This window comes from Amblyraja radiata, chromosome 7, assembly GCF_010909765.2.
Source record: "Amblyraja radiata isolate CabotCenter1 chromosome 7, sAmbRad1.1.pri, whole genome shotgun sequence".
Classification (NCBI taxonomy): Eukaryota; Metazoa; Chordata; class Chondrichthyes; order Rajiformes; family Rajidae; genus Amblyraja; species Amblyraja radiata.
Genome location: NC_045962.1, coordinates 21,583,886 through 21,605,401, shown reverse-complemented (window position 1 = coordinate 21,605,401; position 21,516 = coordinate 21,583,886). Strand labels below are relative to the sequence as shown.

Sequence of the window (21,516 nt, the reverse complement as noted above, 5' to 3'; positions counted from 1 at the left end):
TCAAGGGCATTGAACTGAGTTGCTGCATTGAAGGACTGTGAGTAAACTGTATTGCATATGACATGGTTATAAGCTTTCTGTTTTTGCAAGAAATTGGCAAGAAAAGGAGATTGTCTCACCCTTCAGGCTGCTGTAAAGTATTTCTCATGGTCTTGATTTGTTGGAAATGACAAGACATGTCGGTTGATAAAACCATTTCTATCACCAAAGATCGCAGATCCCTGTTTGATTTATAAAACATGACGTGATGCTATGACTAGCTGATAATGCAAAAATACAAGAATAGATCTGGCATCTAGCTTTCTTTCCATGTCTAGAATAAAAAGAATGGGAAAATACATAAAAAGGTGCTGAACTCCGAAAGTTCCCATGACTTACTGCAGGTCAACCCTGAGGTACAGCTTAAAAGCTGACGTGCCAGCATGTCTGAATATTCACACTCAAGTCAAACGTACAGGATTAATTCTTGTTATTAAATTGAAGAATGGGACTTTTCTGCTATTTTGGCCAATTAGCTTAGGTTAGAACAATGTCATGAATAATCACCCTTTAACCCGTGGATGGCACTAATATCTGCTGCATCTGGATCTACGTAACTAAGCACAGAGCTCATGTGTCAGTTTTCTGATCCTGATAGATATGCAGGCAGCTACGTGTTTGAAGATCTGGTGGGGATGTTGTGCAGCTACCTGACCCCTCTAATCAACATTTAGGCAGCCTTCTACAGTGGCTTGCAAAAGTTTTCATACCCTTTGAACTTTTCCACATTTTGTCACGTTACAACCACAAACGTAAATGTATTTTATTGGGTTTTTATGTGATAGACCAACACAAAGTGGCGCATAATTGTGAAGTGGAAGGAAAATGATACCTGGTTTTCAAATTTTTTTACAAATAAAAAACTGAAAAGTGTGGCGTGCAAAAGTATTCAGCCCCCTTTACTCTGATACCCCTAAATAAAATCCAGTGCAACCAATTGCCTTCAGAAGTCACCTAATTAGTAAATAGAGTCCACTTGTGTGTAATCTAATCTCAGTATAAATACAGCTGTTCTGTGAAGGTCTCAGAGGTTTGTTAGAGAACATTAGTGAACAAACAGCATCATGAAGCCCAAGGAACACACCAGACAGGTCAGGGATAAAGTTGTGGAGAAGTTTAAAGCAGGGTTAGGTTATAAAAAAATATCCCAAGCTTTGAACATCTCACAGAGCACTGTTCAATCCATCATCTGAAAATGGAAAGAGTATGGCACAACTGCAAACCTACCAAGACATGGCCATCCACCTAAACTGACAGGCCGGACAAGGAGAGCATTGATCAGAGAAGCAGCCAAGAGGCCCATGGTAACTCTGGAGGAGCTGCAGAGATCCACAGCTCAGGTGGGAGAATTAGTCGTGCACTCCACAAATCGGGCCTTTATGGAAGAGTGGCAAGAAGAAAGCCATTGTTGAAAAAAAGCCATAAGAAGTCCCGTTTGCAGTTTGCCACAAGCCATGTGGGGGACACAGCAAACATGTGGATGAAGGTGCTCTGGTCAGATGGGACCAAAATTGTAGTTTTTGGCCTAAATGCAAAACGCTATGTGTGGCAGAAAACTAACACTGCACATCACCCTGAACACACCATCCCCACTGTGAAACATGGTGGTGGCAGCATCATGCTGTGGGGATGCTTTTCTTCAGCAGGGACAGGGAAGCTGGTCAGAGTTGATGGGAAGATGGATGGAGCCAAATACAGGGCAATCTTGGAAGAAAACCTGTTAGAGTCTGCAAAAGACTTGAGACTGGGGCGGAGGTTCACCTTCCAGCAGGACAACGACCCTAAACATACAGCCAGAGCTACAATGGAATGGTTTAGATCAAAGCATATTCATGTGTTAGAATGGCCCAGTCAAAGTCCAGACCTAAATCCAATTGAGAATCTCTGGCAAGACTTGAAAATTGCTGTTCACAGACGCTCTCCATCCAATCTGACTGAGCTTGAGCTATTTTGCAAAGAAGAATGGGCAAAAATTTCAGTCTCTAGATGTGCAAAGCTGGTAGAGACATACCCCAAAAGACTTGCAGCTGTAATTGCAGCGAAAGGTGGTTCTACAAAGTATTGACTCAGGGGGGCTGAATACCTTTGCACGCCACACTTTTCAGTTTTTTATTTGTAAAAATATTTGAAAACCATGTATCATTTCCCTTCCACTTCACAATTATGCACCACTTTGTGTTGGTCTATCACATAAAATCCCAATAAAATACATTTACGTTTGTGGTTGTAACGTGACAAAATGTGGAAAAGTTCAAGGGGTATGAAAACTTTTGCAAGCCACTGTAAATGGCGCAAACATTCTTGTCCAAATCATACCCTCCACCCACCCTTAACACTATGTGTAAAATATTGCCATTACGCTCTCAGGTGTGTTCATTGCCCTAAGGCTGCCTGGTCTCTTGGTGTAACACCAAATATATAATGACACCCAAAGCTCAGAGACTTGGATTTATACCACGGCTCATCCAGTGTTTATTCCCAAACTGTCTCACCTTACCTCCAATCATCTTTCGTCAAATTGCACATGATGTTCATTTCCTCTTCCTGCATTAATCGGTACGCAGCGCTCACGTGATAGTTTTCAAGAACAGATCGATCGTTGTACAAAGTAGCTACACCTGATCTGTTAGTAAATTAAACAGCATATTGTAATTTACATTAACTACTTTGTTCAGGGTGAAAATGCCGACAAATCATCTGATAGTAAATAGACACTAAAACTATGAATAACTGAAATATGTCCTTTGTTTTATTTTAGTGGAAGAACTAATCCATTTGAGTTGACAGCATGGAGTTAAAAATGATATCAGGAGTTACTCAGAGAGATGTTTAGAGACACAGTGCGGAAACAGGCTCTTTAGCCCACCGAGTCTGCGCCAACCAGCGATCCCCGCACATTAACACAATGCTACACACACGAGGGACAATTTACACTTATACCAAGTCAATTAGCCTACAAGCCTGTACATCTTTGGAGAGTGGGAGGAAACTGAAGATCTCGGAGAAAACCCCCGCAGTCACGGGGAGAACGTACAAACTCTGTACAGACAACACCCACTGTCGGGATTGAACCCGCGTCTCTGGCGCTGTAAGGCAGCAACTATACCATTGCACCAATGTGCTATAATGTTGAAATTAAAATAGTAAATAGTAAAGGATGTTATTTAATAACATTATCTGGAAGGCTCACTAAGATTAGTCTGGTTATCTCTCGGAACCTTGCTGGGATCTTAATAGATAATCCACAAGATAACTTAGTAGCATCAATAAATAATGACCAAGCTGGAGCAGTTCAATAACTGGTATTAAGTTTTATTTGATCGTAAGGTTTAAGTCACTGGATAAAAATAGCTGGAATATTTTGACTGGTCATATCTCACAGCAGACTGCCAATATGGTGAATTATCACCTAAATTAAAGTGAGCCTTCACTAATGGAATAAGTATCGTCTTTCTGCCCATCTCCTGGCTCACGACTAAGGTACTCATTATCTAATTATTAATTAGATAAATGAAATTTGCCTATTTTCTTAAAAACACTTGGCAAAACAAAGATATGAGTGAATGACAAGCCACAAGCCATGGAGATCATCAGGTGAGTCCGTTAATGACTTTTAAAAATTTGCAGCTTGTGAATCTAATAGCTTGAAAGCCAAAATACAAATTGACAGAAATACAGTAATAAAATAAAATAATTATGAGCTAACCCCCCCCTCCTCAGAAACAATAAAATGGTGGAAAAAATCTTATAATACAAAATGTAACATAGTAAAATATAATATAATATAAAATGTGCAAATAGTTAAAGGAACTCTGTGGGCCGGCATTAATATGATTGCTTGACACACTTAAGAGTCCATTAGTTAAAAAAAGGAACTGCAGATGCTGGTTTACAAAAACAGGCACGACAAGCTAGGGTACTCCTAGTAACTCCTGTAACTTCTTGATTAGAACAGATGTCAAGGGTTATAGGGAGAAGGCAGGAAAACGGGATTAGGAGGCAAAGATGAGCCATGAATTAATGGCAGAGTAGACTCGATGGGCCGAATGATCTAATTCTACTCCTATAACTCAGTGGGTCAGGCAGCAACCCAGGAGAACATAGATATGTAACATTTCACATTGTTCTCATTGACTTAAAAGAGATGAAGTGATTTTCATTTATGTGAAAACGTAATAACAAGAAGGGTTATTAATGACGAAGAGTCTCAACCCGAAACGTCACCTATCCATGTTCTTCAGAGATGCTGCCTGATCCGCTGAGTTACTCCAGTCTTTTTATTAAGAATGCATTGTGTTGGTTGCTGTACCACCTACATGTGCCTATTGTGCGACAAGTATACCAGCTGCCATACAGTAATGGCATTTGAATGACTTCCATACACGCTGGCAACTAACAACTTTCTGATGTTTCTTTTTATAAAATGTCATTGTAAAATGTCATTTGTTTTTTCATCTTTTTTTTATTTTTACTGCATTTTATAAATCTATGTAAATGTTCTCCGGTTTGTTTTATGTAGGGGGAGGGGGAAACTGTTTTTTTTTCAGTTTCCTACCTTGCCAGAGACGCGATGTTTCCAGGTCGCGTCTCTGGTCGCTCTGGGGCCTACCTACCTCGGACTGACCTTGGGATCGCTCCAACCACGGCCTGCGGACTTACTATCAAAAGCTTGCAGTCGGGAGAGGCCAGTTGGGAGCTCCGACCAACGCAGTGGGTCGACCAGCCCCAACACGGGGTTCAATCGCCCGGCACGGGGGAGCTGACATTCCCCTGATGCAGGATCTGGATCGCCCTGACGCGGAGGGCCCAAAACGCCGCCGGATACGGGAGTCAAGTTCGTCAATGGAGGGCTCGAGGCCCCCGAGCAAAGGGAAGGGATTGAACTTTTTTTTTCGCCTTCCATCACAGTGAGGAATGTGGAGGAGTCTAAAATGTGTTTTATGTGTTCTGTTGCTTTTTATTTGTATGACTGACTTGGCAAATTAAATTGCTCGTATGTTGCAAAACATACTTGGCTAATAAAGTATTATTGTGATTGTGATTGATTGTGATTGTGATCTGTGGCATGCCAGCTGGTCTTCAGTAATGGGACATTTACTTTAACTTAATTTAACCGGTAGCCATATTTGGACTGAATTGGGATGGAGCTTCTGGGCATGACCGAAATTCTAGACTAGAAACTGCAGGCAGAAGGTACAGGCTTATTTCATTTTGAGAAACGTTATTCCTTAAGATTCTAGAAGCAAGGGTCACAGTTTAGACAATAGGTGCAGGAGCAGGCCATTCGAGCCAGCACCGCCATTCAATGTGATCATGGCTGATCATCCCCAATCAGTACCCCTTTCCTGCCTACTCCCCATATCCCCTGACTCCGCTATCTTTAAGAGCCCTATTTAGCTCTCTCTTGAAAAGTGGTACGTTTAAGAATAAGGGGTAGGCCATTTAGGAAGACTGAGATGAGGAAAAGCTTTTTCACCCATAATTTGTGGAATTCTCTGCCACAGAAGGCAGTGGTGGTCAATTCACTGGGTGTTTTCAACAGAGAATTAGATATAGCTCTTGGGGCTAACGGAATCAAGGGGTATGGGGAAAAAGCAGGAATGGGGTACTGATTTTGGATGATCATATTGAATGGCGGTGACGGTTCGAAGGACTGAATGGCCTACTCCTGCACCTATTTTCTATGTTTCTACGTTTTTATGTCATGGAACATGTCAAGATATTTGTTACTCTTGCAGATCTCCAGAAGTACATTGCTTAGGAAGCCACACAAATAATTGTTGAAAAATTAGCCACGAGAAAAAACGGACCTCAACATATAGCATTCTGCAATGTAATGTGAGCCCTGGTTTCTGAAGACTTTACGATACAAATTGGAGTTGCGATGCAAAGAAGGTGATATAGAACTGAACCTCCACCCAAAAATCTTTTTCATTCATCTTTGTGCCAAACCATTCCATCAAAGGAATCCAGTGAAAGTCCATCCACTCAGCACTGCTCTCCATTTAACACCACCAGCCAAGACAAAGTTTAAAACCTTCACTTGATGTCCAAGAATTAATCAGCGTGGAAATTTGTCTGCCTTTACTGCAAAGATCCACAAACAGAAGCATTTTAATACGGTACAGTTATATAAACTTATGAAAATCAGATGTAAGTTTTATTCTCGTCACTCTGCATCATTGGTTCCTACCTGGTTTGAATGTGGAAGTTATTTGTGGTCCCTGTATGCTCATAGTCATGAATGGCGGCAGCAAAGAGCATGGCTAGGATATCCAGTTCTGTAAACCAGTGCTGCAACAGAAAGGTTATAACTGGGGAAAGTTGCTTGTGATTTACTCGACCATGATGAGAAAATATGATATCATTAGTTGGATATCATTCACAAAGCACAAAAGGTATCTTAAAAACCCATGGCTGATTGCCATGAGACAAACTGTTCATTGAACCCGAGAAGTGCCATCCTTTAATGCCAATGAGTTGTCCAAGCAACAGGACCTCTGTGGAGAACGCATTTGGAATGAGTCGGGACATTGCCATGACACTTAAACAAAAATGCCATTGTCCATACTTGCCGCCTGCTTCTCCCATTCACTGTGATAGTGGCTCAGCATAAAGGGATTGCTCAGGAGTTGAAATAAGGAACTGCAGGTGCTAGATTACAAAAAAAAAAGACACAGAGTGCTGGAGTAACTCAGCAAGTCAGGCTGCATCCGTGAAGATCACAGATAGCTGATGTTTCGGGTCAGAACCCTTCTTTAGATTGATTGTAGGGGAGGGGTAAGGAAGAGCTGGAAGAGAGGGGGGGAGGACAATGTGTAGCAGGTGATAGGTGAACACAGGCGAGAGATAACAGGGGTTTGACAGGCCGCTGATTGGACAAAAGCCAAAGATGAAAGAAACAGGTGTGAGATGAAAGAATTGAAGAGTTGAGCCAGAGGAAGGAATGTAGGTGGAGGGGAGGGAGAGGGGAGAAATATGTGTGCATCCAGCTGGGGCACAGGGGAGTTGGGGAGAGGAACAGGCCTGACCCCACACGTTAACTGAACCCACACTAACAATCAAGCAAAGGGTGGTAAGTATATGGAACGAGCTGCCAGAGGAGATAGAAGTAGATCCCATCACGATTTAAAAAAAAACATTTGGGCAGGTACATGGGTCGGATAGGTTTAGAAGGATATGGGCCAAAAGCAAGCAGGTGGGACTAGTGTTGATGGGGCATGTTGGTCGGTTGGCCTGTTTTTACACTGAATGACTATGGGTTGAGAGGTAAAGATAGATTAGCCAAGATTGAATGGCAGAGTAGACTCGATGGGCCGAATGGCCTAATCCTGCTCCTATGACTTATGAACGTGAACTTTCAGCTCGAGACCCTTCTGATAAGTCTGATGAAGGCTCCCGACCCGAACTGTCACCTATCCATGTTACTCTGGCACTTTGTATCTTATTTCAACGGTCACGTAGATTTCCAGGCAGCACTTGTGTAGCAACAATGCAGACCGCCTCTGAGAGGTTCAAGGTCTCTTTAAGCGGCACTATTTGATGCCGTCCACCTATAGTACTGGCTACCTAATGAAATGTCTGGCCATTGAACAGTCCAATTCTTTTTGATTTAGACCATTATAATCATTATAATTAGCTGACAGCATGGTTAGCATGCTACGTACTGACACTGCGCAGACTTGTGTTAATCCTTCATACCCATGTTGGAGCCTGCAAATGTAAATTGCGTGCAAAATCCAATTTGTTGCAGGAACAAACCGACATGAATGAACATTTATCAAGCATTTCAGTATCCGTGGTAAAAGCACTTGAGATGACAAGTCTTACATCTAAATGACTTGAAACTAAACATAAAATGCAGCTGGGCACCTGATGATGTGTTTATTACAAAATTGAGCCCATGCACAAAAGCAGCCTTGTTTGTTGCAATGCATGAATGGAAGACCAAACAATTTATTTGGAGCAATTAAATGTATTTTGTGATCAGGCTGATAAAATATCTTCCTTCAATTAATTATATTACTAAATGTAATATAGTTTAACAATAAGCATAGATGCAATGGGTCACTAAATGCCTGGAAGTGAAGTGCCATTACATACTCCATTACATTCTCTTTAAGGGTAACCATCAGTGCATGCAGGCAGCTTGGAGAATAATAAACCTGGCTTAGTTGAAGTAAGTAGGAAGGAAGAAGAAGATTGAAGGGTCTCGACCTGAAACGTCACCCATTCCTTTTCTCCAAAGATGCTGCCTGCCCCGCTGAGTTACTCCAGCTTTTTTTGTCTATCTTTAGTTGAAGTGAGTATAGTTTGTAAAAGATAGAAACTCTGGTTGACCACGAATTAGTGAAATACTGTGTGCTGAAGTACCAGACACAAGAGGAAAGTGTGATAGGATTGAGGTGCGGAGCACAATGCCATCATTGTTAGCTAATGTTAGTTCAGAATCTTTCTGAAACTTTCAATTTTGTGAAGTGGCCGTTGACTTCATTTGCAGCTTTCAACACTTTCCACATCGGTTAAAGATATTTATTATTAACGTCGATCAATCAATAAACATCCAAAGAAGCAAATTGAAAATATGCTACAACTGCATGTGACTAATCTCTTTCACAATTTATCAATGTAGCCAAGTTGCCTCTTATAAATCTTTCTCATCCATCTTGCCTGTCAAAAAAATCATTGCTGTGATTGCAGAACAGATTCGCTACATTTTCCCCATTTTATAAAAAAAGAAAAGATCATTTATTTATGCTACCTCAAATACCTTATATTTCAATCATACATATATTCTGTTGGAGGCAGAGCTTGGTTTCAATTTTTATTATTAATTGTTTCTGCTTTGCACCAAATGTAACAGATAGATCATGTAACACAATCCCATTTAAGAGCCTTAAATCTTGCGGCTTTAGTATGGTTAGTATCCTTAATTATAGTCCATTTAAATGGAGTGTCCCTCAACTCTAATGTCTTTGTATTTGATTCTTTCATTAGGAATGTGTAACAGTTGTTCTAAACAGTTCCACAATGCAGAAGGGAATTGAAACAACAAAACAGATATATATTCTATAATTAGCACTGCAATGTAACATTTTATGATGGGGTATACTATGTAACAGGTTGCAAACTGGCTTGCTGTCTTGGGAAACTGTCCGAGTCATCTGTCCAAGTCAGCATGGATTTACGAAGGGGAAATCATGCTTAACTAAACTTCTGGAATTTTTTGAGGGTGTAACTAGGAGAATGGACAAGGGAGAGCCAGTGGATGTAGTGTACCTGGATTTCAGAAAGCATTTGATAAGATCCCACATCGGTGATTAGTGGGCAAAATTAGGGCACATGGTATTGGGGGTAGAGTACTGACATGGGTAGAAAATTGGTTGGCAGACAGGAAACAAAGAGTAATGATTAATGAGTCCCTTTCAGAATGACAGGCAGTGACTAGTGGGTTACCGTAATGCTCGGTGCTGGGACCGTAGCTATTTAGAATATATATTAATGATTTGGATGAAGGGATTACAACTAACATTAGCAAATTTGCAGATGACGCAAAGCTGGGTGGCAGTGTGAACTGTGAGGAGGATGCTATGAGAATGCATGGTGAATTGGACAGGTTGGGGGAGTGGGCAGATGCATGGCAGATGCGGTTTAATGTGGATAAGTGTGAGGTTATCCACTTTGTTAGCAAAAAACAGGAAGGCAGATTATTATCTAAATGGTGTCAAGTTGGGAAAAGGGGAAGTACAATGGGATCTGGGGGTCCTTGTTCATCAGTCAATGAAAGTAAGCATGCAGGTACAGTAGGCAGTGAAGAAAGCGAATGGCATGCAGGCCTTCATAACAAGGGAGGTTGAGTATAGGAGCAAATAGATCCTTCTCCAGTTGTGAGGCCCTAGTGAGACCACATCTGGAGTATTGTGTGCAGTTTTGGTCTCCAAATTTGAGGAAGTACATTCTTGCTATTGAGGGAGTGCAGCGTAGGTTCACAAGGTTAATTCCCGGGATGGCGGGACTGTCATATGCTGAGGGAATGGAGCAGCTGGGCTTGTAATCCCTGAAATTTAGATGGATGGGAGGGAATCTTATTAAAACATAAGATTATTAAGGGTTTGAACACGCTAGAGGCAGGAAACATGTTCCTGATTTTGGAGGAGTCCAGAACCAGGGGCCACAATTTAAGAATAAGGGGTAAGCCATTTAGAACAGAGATGAGGAACCACATTTTCATACAGAGAGTTGTGAGTCTGTGAAATTCTCTGTCTCAGAGGGTGGTGGAGGCCGGTTCTCTGGATACTTTCAAGAGAGAGCTAGATAGGGCTCTTAAGGATAGCGGAGTCAGGGGATATGGGGAGAAGGCGGAAATGGGGTATTGATTATGGATGATCAGCCATGATCACATTGAATGGCGGTGCTGGCTCGAAGGGCCGAATGACCTACTCCTGCACATATTGTCTATTGTACTTAATCCTCAGGGCCTTTAATATATCAAAATACACTATTTCTTATGAATGGGTGGCATCTCCAAGACTATTCAGTTATCTGTGGGATGAAGGTTTTTATCAACATAGGGAAATGGTATTTCATTACAATTAAGTATCTAATGAGAATTCTATTTAACGATTCACACATTTAGTTGGGTATAAATAGTAAATTATTTAAATTTAATGGTTTTGCATTAGCAATTTAGAAAACGATATAAATGGCTTTTCGACAGGTCATAGTGAAATGGTCATTTTTACAGCAAATATAAACATAGAAACATAGAAAATTGGTGCAGGAGTAGGCCATTCAGCCAGCACTGCCATTCAATATGATCATGGCTGATCATCCAAAATCAGTACCCCGTTCCGTCTTTTTCCCCCTATCCCTTTTCCCCCTATCCCTCAAAGAATTTTATGTTTCTATAAGATCCCATCTCATCCTTCTAAATTCCAGCGAATACAAGCCCAGCCGACCCATTCTTTCATTATACGTCAGTACCGGCATCACGGGAATTAACCTGGTGAACATATGCTGCATTCCCTCAATAGCAGTAATGTTCTTCCTCAAATTAGGAGACCAAAACTACACGCAATACTCCAGGTGTGGTCTCACCAGGGCCCTGTACAACTGCAGTAGGACCTCCTTGCTCCTAAACTCAAATCCTCTCCCAAATGGCTTTCTTCACTACCTGCTGTACCTGCATGCTTAATTTCAGTGACTGATGTACAAGCTCACCCAGGTTTCGTTCCATCTCCCCTTCTCCTAATCTGACACCATTCAGATAATAATCCGCGTTCCTGTTCTTGCCACCAAAGTGGATAACCTCACATTTATCCACATTATACTGCATCTCCCATGCTTCTGCCCACTCACCCAACCTTTCCAAGTCACCCTGCAGCCTCATAGCATCCTCCTCACAGCTCACACTGCCACTCAGCTTTGTGTCATCCGTAAACTTAGAGATGTTACATTTAATTCCCTCGTCCAAATCGTTAATATATGTTGTAAACAACTGGGGTCCCAGCACCGAGCCTTACAGCACACCACTAGTCACTGCCTGCCATTCTGAAAAAGTCCCATTAATTCCTACTCTTTGCTTCCTGTCTGCCAACTAGTTCTCTATCCATGTCAATATCATACTCCAAATAGAATTTAGAGTGCGAAAGGATTTAAAAGGAGTGAATTGGGACATTTTGTTTGATGGGAAGGATGTGGAGGAGAAATGGAGGACATTTAAAGATGACATTTTAAGAGTACAGAATCTTTATGTCCCTGTTCGGTTGAAAGGAAATAGTAAAAATTGGAAAGAGCCATGGTTTTCAAGGGAAATTGGACACGGTTCAGAAAAAGAGAGAGATCTACAATAATTATAGGCAGCATGGAGTAAATGAGGTGCTTGAGGAGTATAAAGAATGTAAAAAGAATCTTAAGAAAGAAATTAGAAAAGCTAAAATAAGATATCAGGTTGCTTTGGCAAGTAAGGTGAAAGTAAATCCAAAGAGTTTCTACAGCTATATTAATAGCAAAAGGATAACGAGGGATAAAATTGGTCCATTAGAGAGTCAGAGTGGACAGCTATCTGCAGAGCCAAAAGAGATGGGGGAGATATTGAACAATTTCTTTTCTTCGGTATTCACCAAGGAGAAGGATATTGAATTATGTGAGGTAAGGGAAACAAGTAGAGTAGCTATGGAAACTATGAGATTCAAAGAAGAGGAAGTACTGACACTTTTGAAAAATATAAAAGTGGATAAGTCTCCAGGTCATGACAGGATATTCCCTAGGACATTAAGGGAAGTTAATGTAGAAATAGCAGGGGCTATGACAGAAATATTTCAATTGTCATTAGAAACGGGAATAGTGCCGGAGGATTGGCGTACTGCGCATGTTGTTCCATTGTTTAAAAAGGGTTCTAAGAGTAAACCTAGCAATTATAGACCTGTTAGTTTGACGTCAGTGGTGGAAAGGATACTTAGAGATAATATATATAAGCATCTGGATAAACAGGGTCTGATTAGGAACAGTCAACATGGATTTGTGCCTGGAAGGTCATGTTTGACTAATCTTCTTGAATTTTTTGAAGAGGTTACTCTGGAAATTGATGAGGGTAAAGCAGTGGATGTCATCTATATGGACTTCAGTAAGGCCTTTGACAAGGTTCCTCATGGAAGGTTGGTTAAGAAGGTTCAATTGTTGGGTATTAATGGTGGAGTAGCAAGATGGATTCAACAGTGGCTGAATGGGAGATGCCAGAGAGTAATGGTGGATGGCTGTTTGTCAGGTTGTAGGCCGGTGACTAGTGGGGTGCCACAGAGATCTGTGTTGGGTCCACTGTTGTTTGTCATGTACATCAATGATCTGGATGATGGTGTGGTAAATTGGATTAGTAAAGTATGCAGATGATACTAAGATAGGTGGTGTTGTGGATAATGAAGTAGATTTTCAAAGTCTACAGAGAGATTTAGGCCATTTGGAAGAGTGGGCTGAAAGATGGCAGATGGAGTTTAATGCTGATAAGTGTGAGGTGCTACATCTTGGCAGGACAAATCAAAATAGGACGTACATGGTAAATGGTAGTGAGTTGAGGAATGCAGTTGAACAGAGGGATCTAGGAATAAATGTGCACAGTTGCCTGAAGGTGGAATCTCATGTAGATAGGGTGGTAAAGAAAGCCTTTGGTGTGGTGTCCTTTATAAATCAGAGCATTGAGTATAGAAGTTGGGATGTAATGTTAAAATTGTACAAGGCATTGGTGAGGCCAATTCTGGAGTATGGTGTACAATTTTGGTTGCCTAATTATAGGAAGGATGTCAACAAAATAGAGAGAGTACAGAGGAGATTTACTAGAATGTTGCCTGGGTTTCAGCAACTAAGTTACAGAGAAAGGTTGAACAAGTTAGGTCTTTATTCTTTGGAGCGCAGAAGGTTAAGGGGGGACTTGATAGAGGTCTTTAAAATAATGAGAGGGATAGACAGAGTTGACGTGGATAAACTTTTCCCATTGAGAGTAGGGAAGATTCAAACCAGAGGACATGACTTGAGAATTAAGGGACAGAAGTTTAGGGGTAACATGAGGGGGAACTTCTTTACTCAGAGAGTGGTAGCTGTGTGGAATGAGATTCCAGTGGAAGTGGTGGAGGCAGGTTCGATTTTAACATTTAAAAATAAATTGGATAGGTATATGGACGGGAAAGGAATGGAGGGTTATGGTCTGAGTGCAGGTAGATGGGACTAGGGGAGAATAAGTGTTCGGCACGGACTAGAAGGGCCGAGTTGTCCTGTTTCCGTGCTGTAATTGTTATATGGTTATATGTTATATAAATACCATATGTTCTAGTTTTGCACACTAATCTCTTGTGTGGGACCTTGTCAAAGGTTTTTTGAAAGTCCAGATACACCACATCCACTGGCTCTCCCTTATCTATTCTACTTGTTACATCCTCAAAACATTCAGAAATATTTCCCCTTCATAAATCCATGCTGACTGTTTCTTCTTGGAATATATCCATTTGAAAGTATTTTCAGGTTAGATCCTGGCAACCATCATTTTACTCAGCATGCTCATCGAAACATTAAAGCAAAAATCCGCTGGGCAGTCGCTTTAGATGTCACCCTCTTAAAACAGTTGTGTTTCAATGCCAGAACAAAAATAGCTTGCAATGCGAATGATTTTGCATTGAATTTTTGGCAATCTTCCAAGAATGAGTTGAACAAAACTGTTGCTCAAAGCTTTGAACTATCCAGCGCAAACCTAAATGCACATTCCTGGCAAAAAAGAATGAAGCTATGCTGACAATCTCTTACCATAATGCCAGTGTGGAGCATGAGATAATGCACAGTCTGGGCCACATCTGCTGCATGGATTAAGTTATGGTAAGGATTCTTGTACTTGCTATAACCTGCCTCCAGGGCTTCAACAAAAGTTATTAGTGAAGACGCAGGGATCTATATTAAAAAAAATACTTGCGATTAGGAGATGAGGTAGCATGCATTCAATCACAAACTTTAAATACTATTACAAAATATTAAGATTCCAAAACCAAGCACTGTGAATAAAAAAATGTTAAGATTCATTGTTTGGCCATTCAAATACTGCCGATCAATAATAATTCAAAGTCCATAAAGAAACTTGCACAAACAATAAAAGAACATTAGTTGTTTAAAACAACAATAACCAGTTAATATTTCTACATGTCTATATATGTAGACTAGATACTTCTAAAAGCCCAATGACAGTTAATTAAAATACCACATAATTGATTTGATAAGAATTTTTCAATTAACTTGCGCTGTCCAATTCACAATCATTATTCAGAAAGAGATTAATATTATGAAATATCTGACATTCTTTAGCCTATTATATATTACTATTGGGAAAAAGGCATGTTTGACTCAATTAGTTGTGTAGAATTAAGAACTGATTAGTGTTTGATAGTTTTATATTGGCAATTTTGCATGTTTATTAGGCAATATCAGCCATTTGCCATACTGACAATGCAATTATATACTACATTTTAAGTCTACTACTTTTAGTTTTCTTGTTTTCAGCCATAGGCATTAACCTTACATTGAATATGTAAGGATGCAATTTTCTAAAACACAGCTTTTACACTTGTATTTAATAACGCAAAGTTTAGTTTAGTTTAGTTTAGTTTAGTTTAGTTGAGATACAGCGTGAAAACAGACCCTTTGGTCCACTGAGTCCACGCTGACCTTCGATACACTAGTTCTATGTTTTCTCACTTTAATACTAGGGGCAATTTACAGAAACCAAGTAACATACATATTTAGGTTATGGCAAGTACAAGAATCCTTACCATAACTTAAACCAGCATATTTTTGGAATGTGGGAGGAAGCCAGGGTAGGTGGAGAAACCCATGCAGTCATGGGGAACTCCACACAGACAGCACCCGGAGTCAGGGTCAAACCCAATCTCTGCTGCATCTGTATCCACCCATCACTTGGCAGGCTATGTCGCACCCAGCTATTGCCAGGCTATGTCGCACCCAGCTATTGCCAGGCTATGTCGCACCCAGCTATTGCAGGTTTCTCCCCTACTATAATGAGACGTGGAAGGGTTTTGTCCTGAAACACTGTCTATCCATGTTCTCCAGAGATGCTGCCTGACCCACTGGGTTGCTCCAGCACTTTGTGTCTTTCCTGCAACAGTCTTGTTGACCCTGGATCGGAAATTGCTCACTATTGCTTGTTAACTATTGACGACCCAGAGATGAGAACTGAGAAATCCTGCAGCCATTGATCTATTGACGGCAGTTTGGAAGGTTCAGACTTCCTCGCTCAAGTATTTACTGTCATTAAATAAGTTCATCCTAAATCCTGAGAATCATTAAATTTAATGATGTCAAATTCATTTAAGTTACCAGGCTTAAGAACACTAGCTTCTGTTTGCCTGAGTGGTTTGCCTGAGGGCTGATCCAAAGGTTTGAAGAGCACAGACATGATTCTTTGTCCTCTCACAGGCAAGTCTAATAACCCACTAGAAATGCATGTGAAGGACACCAGTGAATGTATGGATTTTCTTTCTAGTATAGTGTATTAGCAAGTGAGAAATTATTGTACTTGCTCAGTCCTCCGATGATCAATATGTAATCTAGGTTGGCCAACACCTAATAAAGCTTCTGGTGCTAATAACGGAAACTTCATTTAGTTTAGAGTGCACAGAGTGTTGAGATCAATGTGCATTTGCAGTTTAGGGAGACAGTCTTTTTTATTTGATCGATTCCACATGTTCTTTGATCCCAATTCCCCTTGTCCTGTTTTCACACCTCACATTTCCTTATCTATACACTTCCTTATCTATGCACCTCCCACTCCCCTGACATCAGTCTGAAGAAGGGTCTCGACCCGAAACGTCACCCATCCCTTCTCTCTGGAGATGCTGCCTGTCCCACTGAGTTACTCCAGCATTTTGTGTCTATCTTCGAATTAAACCAACATCTGCAGTTCCTTCCTACACACTTTGTTATTTGACATCTGATTTTAAATGTTTGCAGTGGCTGACCTTGGAGCACTGCAGCAGGGTTTACATCCATTTAGGTGAGTCCGCTAAATATTTTGGACTTGTTGCCTCACACCATGTATTTCTCAGCCTGATTAAAAAAACATGGCAGTGATTATAATGTCTGCCATGCTCAGTACAGCATCAGCATCCACCCGGTTCAAAGTGTCCACAGAAGCAAAACGACACAACACAGGAGGAAAAATCTGTAGAAAACGAATCCTAACACAAGCTATATTCTACTTTATCTGATGAACGTGTCTGCGTAGACATTGGGTGATAGAATTTTAATCCCACAGTTCCAGGGTTTTACTTGTTGATGCCAGGAATTGTTGCATCATCGTGTACATCTGTGGTCTAATGTCTGCCAGAATGAATAGATTATTTTTAAGTAGATATTATTCAAGATAAACTAATTACATACATTACAATGTCCTGCATTTGATTGTCTGCCACATACATTTGGATTAAAACCTGATAGATTTAACAAGAGTTTTTGTGTTGGTATTGACTTTTGTTAACCATTGGATTTATTTTAATTTAATACAAAGCTGTAAAAGTCTCCTGACCCTGAAGCGATTGATAAGGTCGTATCGGGTGAACAGCTCATGCACGATGAACTTCAGTGCGTGGTCTCCACTGGCTTCATTGAGTGCGAACACATTAAATGACCACTTATCAACATCCTGCGGGAAGAGAAGAGATAGAAAATTTAGTCACATTGGTCAATTCTTTCCAACCTCATCATAAGTTTTAAAATGAGTGTTGCCACACACCTTGAGAGCAGATATCACTGCGGTTGGATAAGTCAGTCCTATCATGTTCGATGTCCTTCGGTACATCCTTGAATTCAAAACAATAAAGAAGGTATAAATCTTGCCAACAGATTTCATCAGCATCCCTAACATCTAATCTATAATTCCCTGCTCATTCCAGGAACAAAGATAATGGGAACTTATGTGTAGTAAGATTTTATTAAACTGCATGCAAAAAAGGGAATGTCACTCTACCTCGGTACATGTAACAATAAAGTAAAATTGAACCATGAAGCTTAGATTATCAGTTTTCCTTTAACGTAATTATTAATAATATAGTTAAAAAATGTTTAATTCAAGAGCAATGAGGAAAAGGGTGATGTTTGTCAGGAACTGCGTGGTTGGCAGTATCTCCTACACAATGTCACAAGTTGGCAAATCATGTACCATGGGATATTCCTTTAGGTAATTTAGGGGGAAATTATGATGCTGTGTCATAAATATAGAAAAAAGACCCAAAGTGCTGGAGTAACTCAGCAGGTCAGGCAGCATCTCTGAAGAAACTGGGTAGGTGATGTTTTGGGTCGGGACTCTTCTTCAGACTCGTTTTGGGTCAGGACCGTTCTTCCGACCCTTCTCCAGAGATGGTGCCTGACCCGCTGAGTTTCTTTGCAATTTTATCTTTTTTTGTAAACCAGTATCTGCAGTTCCTTGTATCATAAACATACATGGTCAAGTACAAGAATTACAATGTTAATGTAAATGTGTGACCCAGCAGGTTTTTGATGAAGTTTCAAATTGTATATTAGTTTCACAGACAAACATATTTAAAGCCTAGTCTAAACCCTTAAACCCTAAGTTTTAGAAATGCCCTTTGCCTAATCTTTTGCTACACTTCTCTCTGTACCTCAGTTGCTTTTATGAAACTTCCTCTTTTTTTGCTAAGTTTCGGCTTGACAGGTTCTTTTGGGGGTTTCCAAATTTACTGAGAAGGGGGAGAGTTGGTATTAGTGGTGGTGTTGACGGTGATGGAGGTGACTGCAGCAAATCAGCAACTCTGACGTGCCTGAGCACAATAGATGAATCTGCTGCTCAAGATAGACCAACACAGTGATCTTCTAAATCCAAGTGAAGCCACAATCAGCACGGAAGCATGGATTAACCTATTTGTACACTGCGGATATACGTTTGAGAGATTGTATGCTGAGTGTAATCCCTATGGGATTTATCCTGATGCATTTGATGAAATTTACTTCCTTGTTAAATCCTGTAACATAAGCAGATACCAGTTACATTGTGTACCTTCGATCTTCCAGCATCTGCAGTTCCTTCTTGAACACATTGTATTATCTGTTCTGCACTTGCAGTGGTTTGCACTCTATTCAAAGGTTTGGATATCATTATTGTCATCCACATAAACTTGCATTGTAAGTTCTGATACAGCAGTAAAGTTAATTGCTTTGTCTATTGTACTTGAATATGACATGATTGCATTTATGTGCAGCATTATGTGATCTAGACATAAAGTGCTGGAGGAACTCAGCGAGCCAAGAAGCATCTCTGGAGAAAAAGGATGGGTGACGTTTCGGGTTGGACCTTTTCTTTAGACAGAGGTGGTGCTCTCTTTAGCTTTCATGAAGGAACCCATCTGAAGAAGGGTTCCAACCCGAAACGTCACCCATCTCCTTTCGAAAGGTGTGCCCTTTTATTCTTGAGGCTATGCCCTCTGGTACTACACTCCCCTACTAGTGGAAACACCCTCTCCGCATCCAGCCTATCCAGGCCTTTCACAATTCAGTAAGTTTCAATGAGAACCCCCTCATCCTTCCAAACTTCAGTGAGTTCAGGCCCAATGCAATTCAAACGCTGATCATACACTCATCATACGCTCATCACAGAATCGTAACATTGTACAGCATGGGAACAGGCTATTCAACTCAACCCACCCATGGCAGCCCGTAAGAACACTTCTGTATTAATCTAATCATCCCACTCTCAGTCCTCTTTACCCAAGAATTCAAGTGTTCATTGGAAAAGTGGCCAGTAACCCAGCTTTACACATTCTCTCAGGTGCTTATCATTCCCTGAAGGTAATTCTCATATTCATTCTGAATCTCTTCCCCGTTCCCTAAAACCTATGAGCTCTATTTTTTTCTATTTCTGATCTAGGGGAAGTGTTTCCTCCAGTCAACCATATCAATGCCCCTGGTAATTTCATATACCCCATTCATGACCATTTAATTTCCTCCACACCAAGTTGAAAAGACTGAGTTTCTCCAGTCTCTCCTCATAAATTAAGTGCTCCACTACTGGGAAGAATATTATTTAATTTAAAGGTATGATTCTTCACATCAGTCTCTATAAATGCTTAAGTAAAATGAAGCCAGAAAAGTGTAGCCCTCTGCAATCAACCATTGTACAATTCCTTGAGCATTGTCTGCTTTGATCTGTCCTTTTCACATCTTACATGCTCTTTGTATCTTTCCATATCTCTAGTTTCCCTCTCTGCTGAAACTCAGTCTGAAGAAAGGCCTCAACCCAAAATGTCACCCATTCCTTCTCTCCAGAGGCTGCCTGTCCCGCTTTTCTCCAGCATTTTTTGACTATCTTAGCTGTAGCCCTCTCCTATTTTTTGCTATTGATAAGTCTTCATTTCAATTTCCAGAGTAATGCCCAAGTTATTGATGTTCCTACAATAGCTACAACATCCCAGCGCCATCTGAATAAACAGAATTATCATCTGCCAGTCTTCAGTGGCTTCCTGCTGAGCTTCTGTCTGTTCTGTCTAACGAGCCTGCTCTCTTTAACTTCTGTATTTGCCTCAACCTTCTCATATGCCTCACTGCAGCTGTGGGTCTCAACCCTCTGCAGATAGTTTAGACCAACCCCATGGAGCTGACCGCACTTCTTCCACCACTGTTAATATTGACCAAATTAAAGACACCATAAAATGGAGGATCCCTGCATTTGTCAGAATTGCTTAACCCTTGTCAGCTGAAATGTACAGGCTTTGGATGGCACCAGCTAGTCTAGGCTTAGAATGATATGCAGGATGGTGAAGGATCCAGGTGTTCTCCTTGTTTCTCCTAACTTGATAAAATGTATAGTAGTTTTGCAAACGAACCTTAAATGCATCACTTTGATTGGATCACTGCAAGGGCATTGTAAATAGTATAAATAATGTAGCGAGACGGTTATCTTGTTAATTGTTGATTGGTTGAAATGTTGAGCCTTGGAGGAACTGTTTGAAAGCCAAGGCACATGTTGCACTATTCATTTGTGTTGGCTTCCTTCTGGAAGCTTCTTCCAAATACAATGTATTTAAGATTATGTTATTGGGCTAGGGAACTGTCAATTATGACTGTTGTAATCAATATGTTTGATTGGATTGTACAGAGACCACCTCCATGTAGTTCGGCCCCTCGAGGTTTGGGGACCTATAAAAGGCAGCCCCCACGAGGTCCTTTGTCGATCTTCTGGAAGAGCGCTTGGGACTGCATTACCCTTTGGAGTGTCTCTGCTTGCACGAGGCTAAAGGGGTTGGCCAAGCAGATACAAGGATCGAACCCGCGGTGGTTAGATATCATATTGGGGAATTTGTGTTGTGTTATCCAAAATAAAGTTTAGTTGCTCCAGTGCTTGAATCAGTATTTTATTGACTGAACTAGACTGGAGGGAAGCTTAGAAATAGCATATTTACACCACCAGGATACTGGTTCATCCGTCAGTTCAGATACAACCCATACCTCTTGTCCAGGTCACCTCTGCTATGGAGGAGATCCCAGTGGTCCAAAAAGCCTGAACCACAGCCCCCTGCACCAGTTCCTCAGCCACACATTCACCTGCCCTAACCTCCTATTCCTACACCCATTAGCACACGCATGAGCACATGGCACTGGAAGTAATCCAGAGATCACTACCTTTGAAATCTGCATTTTAATCTCCTGCCTACATCTCTATATGCACTCTGCACAATCTCATCCATTGTTTGACCTGTGTCATTGGAACCAATCTGCACCATGACCTCTGGAGTTTCTCCTTCCCGCTTTGAGACCTAACTCCAAGACCTTACAGGCATTTTTGATCTTGGCACCTTGGAAGCAAGCATCCTGGTAACTCTTTTATTACCAGAGAATCTCCTGTCTGTCCCTCTAATTATCGCATCACCTATTACTATATCTCTCACTGACTTCAGTCGGCCCTGCTGTGCATCAGAG

The 21,516-nt window shown here is 40.9% G+C and overlaps 1 protein-coding gene across 3 annotated transcripts in view; it reads right to left on the bottom strand.

Moving 5' to 3' along the window:
- The window catches only part of pde1a (phosphodiesterase 1A), a 414,651-nt gene that overhangs the window by 46,866 nt on the left and 346,269 nt on the right, over window positions 1–21,516 (bottom strand). For all 3 annotated transcript variants that reach the window (XM_033023816.1, XM_033023817.1, XM_033023818.1), the window contains 6 exons: window positions 17,321–17,387; window positions 17,114–17,230; window positions 14,329–14,469; window positions 6,233–6,333; window positions 2,537–2,662; window positions 120–221 (listed from right to left, as the gene is read on the bottom strand). In XM_033023816.1, coding sequence (XP_032879707.1) covers window positions 120–221; window positions 2,537–2,662; window positions 6,233–6,333; window positions 14,329–14,469; window positions 17,114–17,230; window positions 17,321–17,387 — 654 coding nt within the window. The remainder of the gene's footprint in view (window positions 1–119; window positions 222–2,536; window positions 2,663–6,232; window positions 6,334–14,328; window positions 14,470–17,113; window positions 17,231–17,320; window positions 17,388–21,516) is intronic.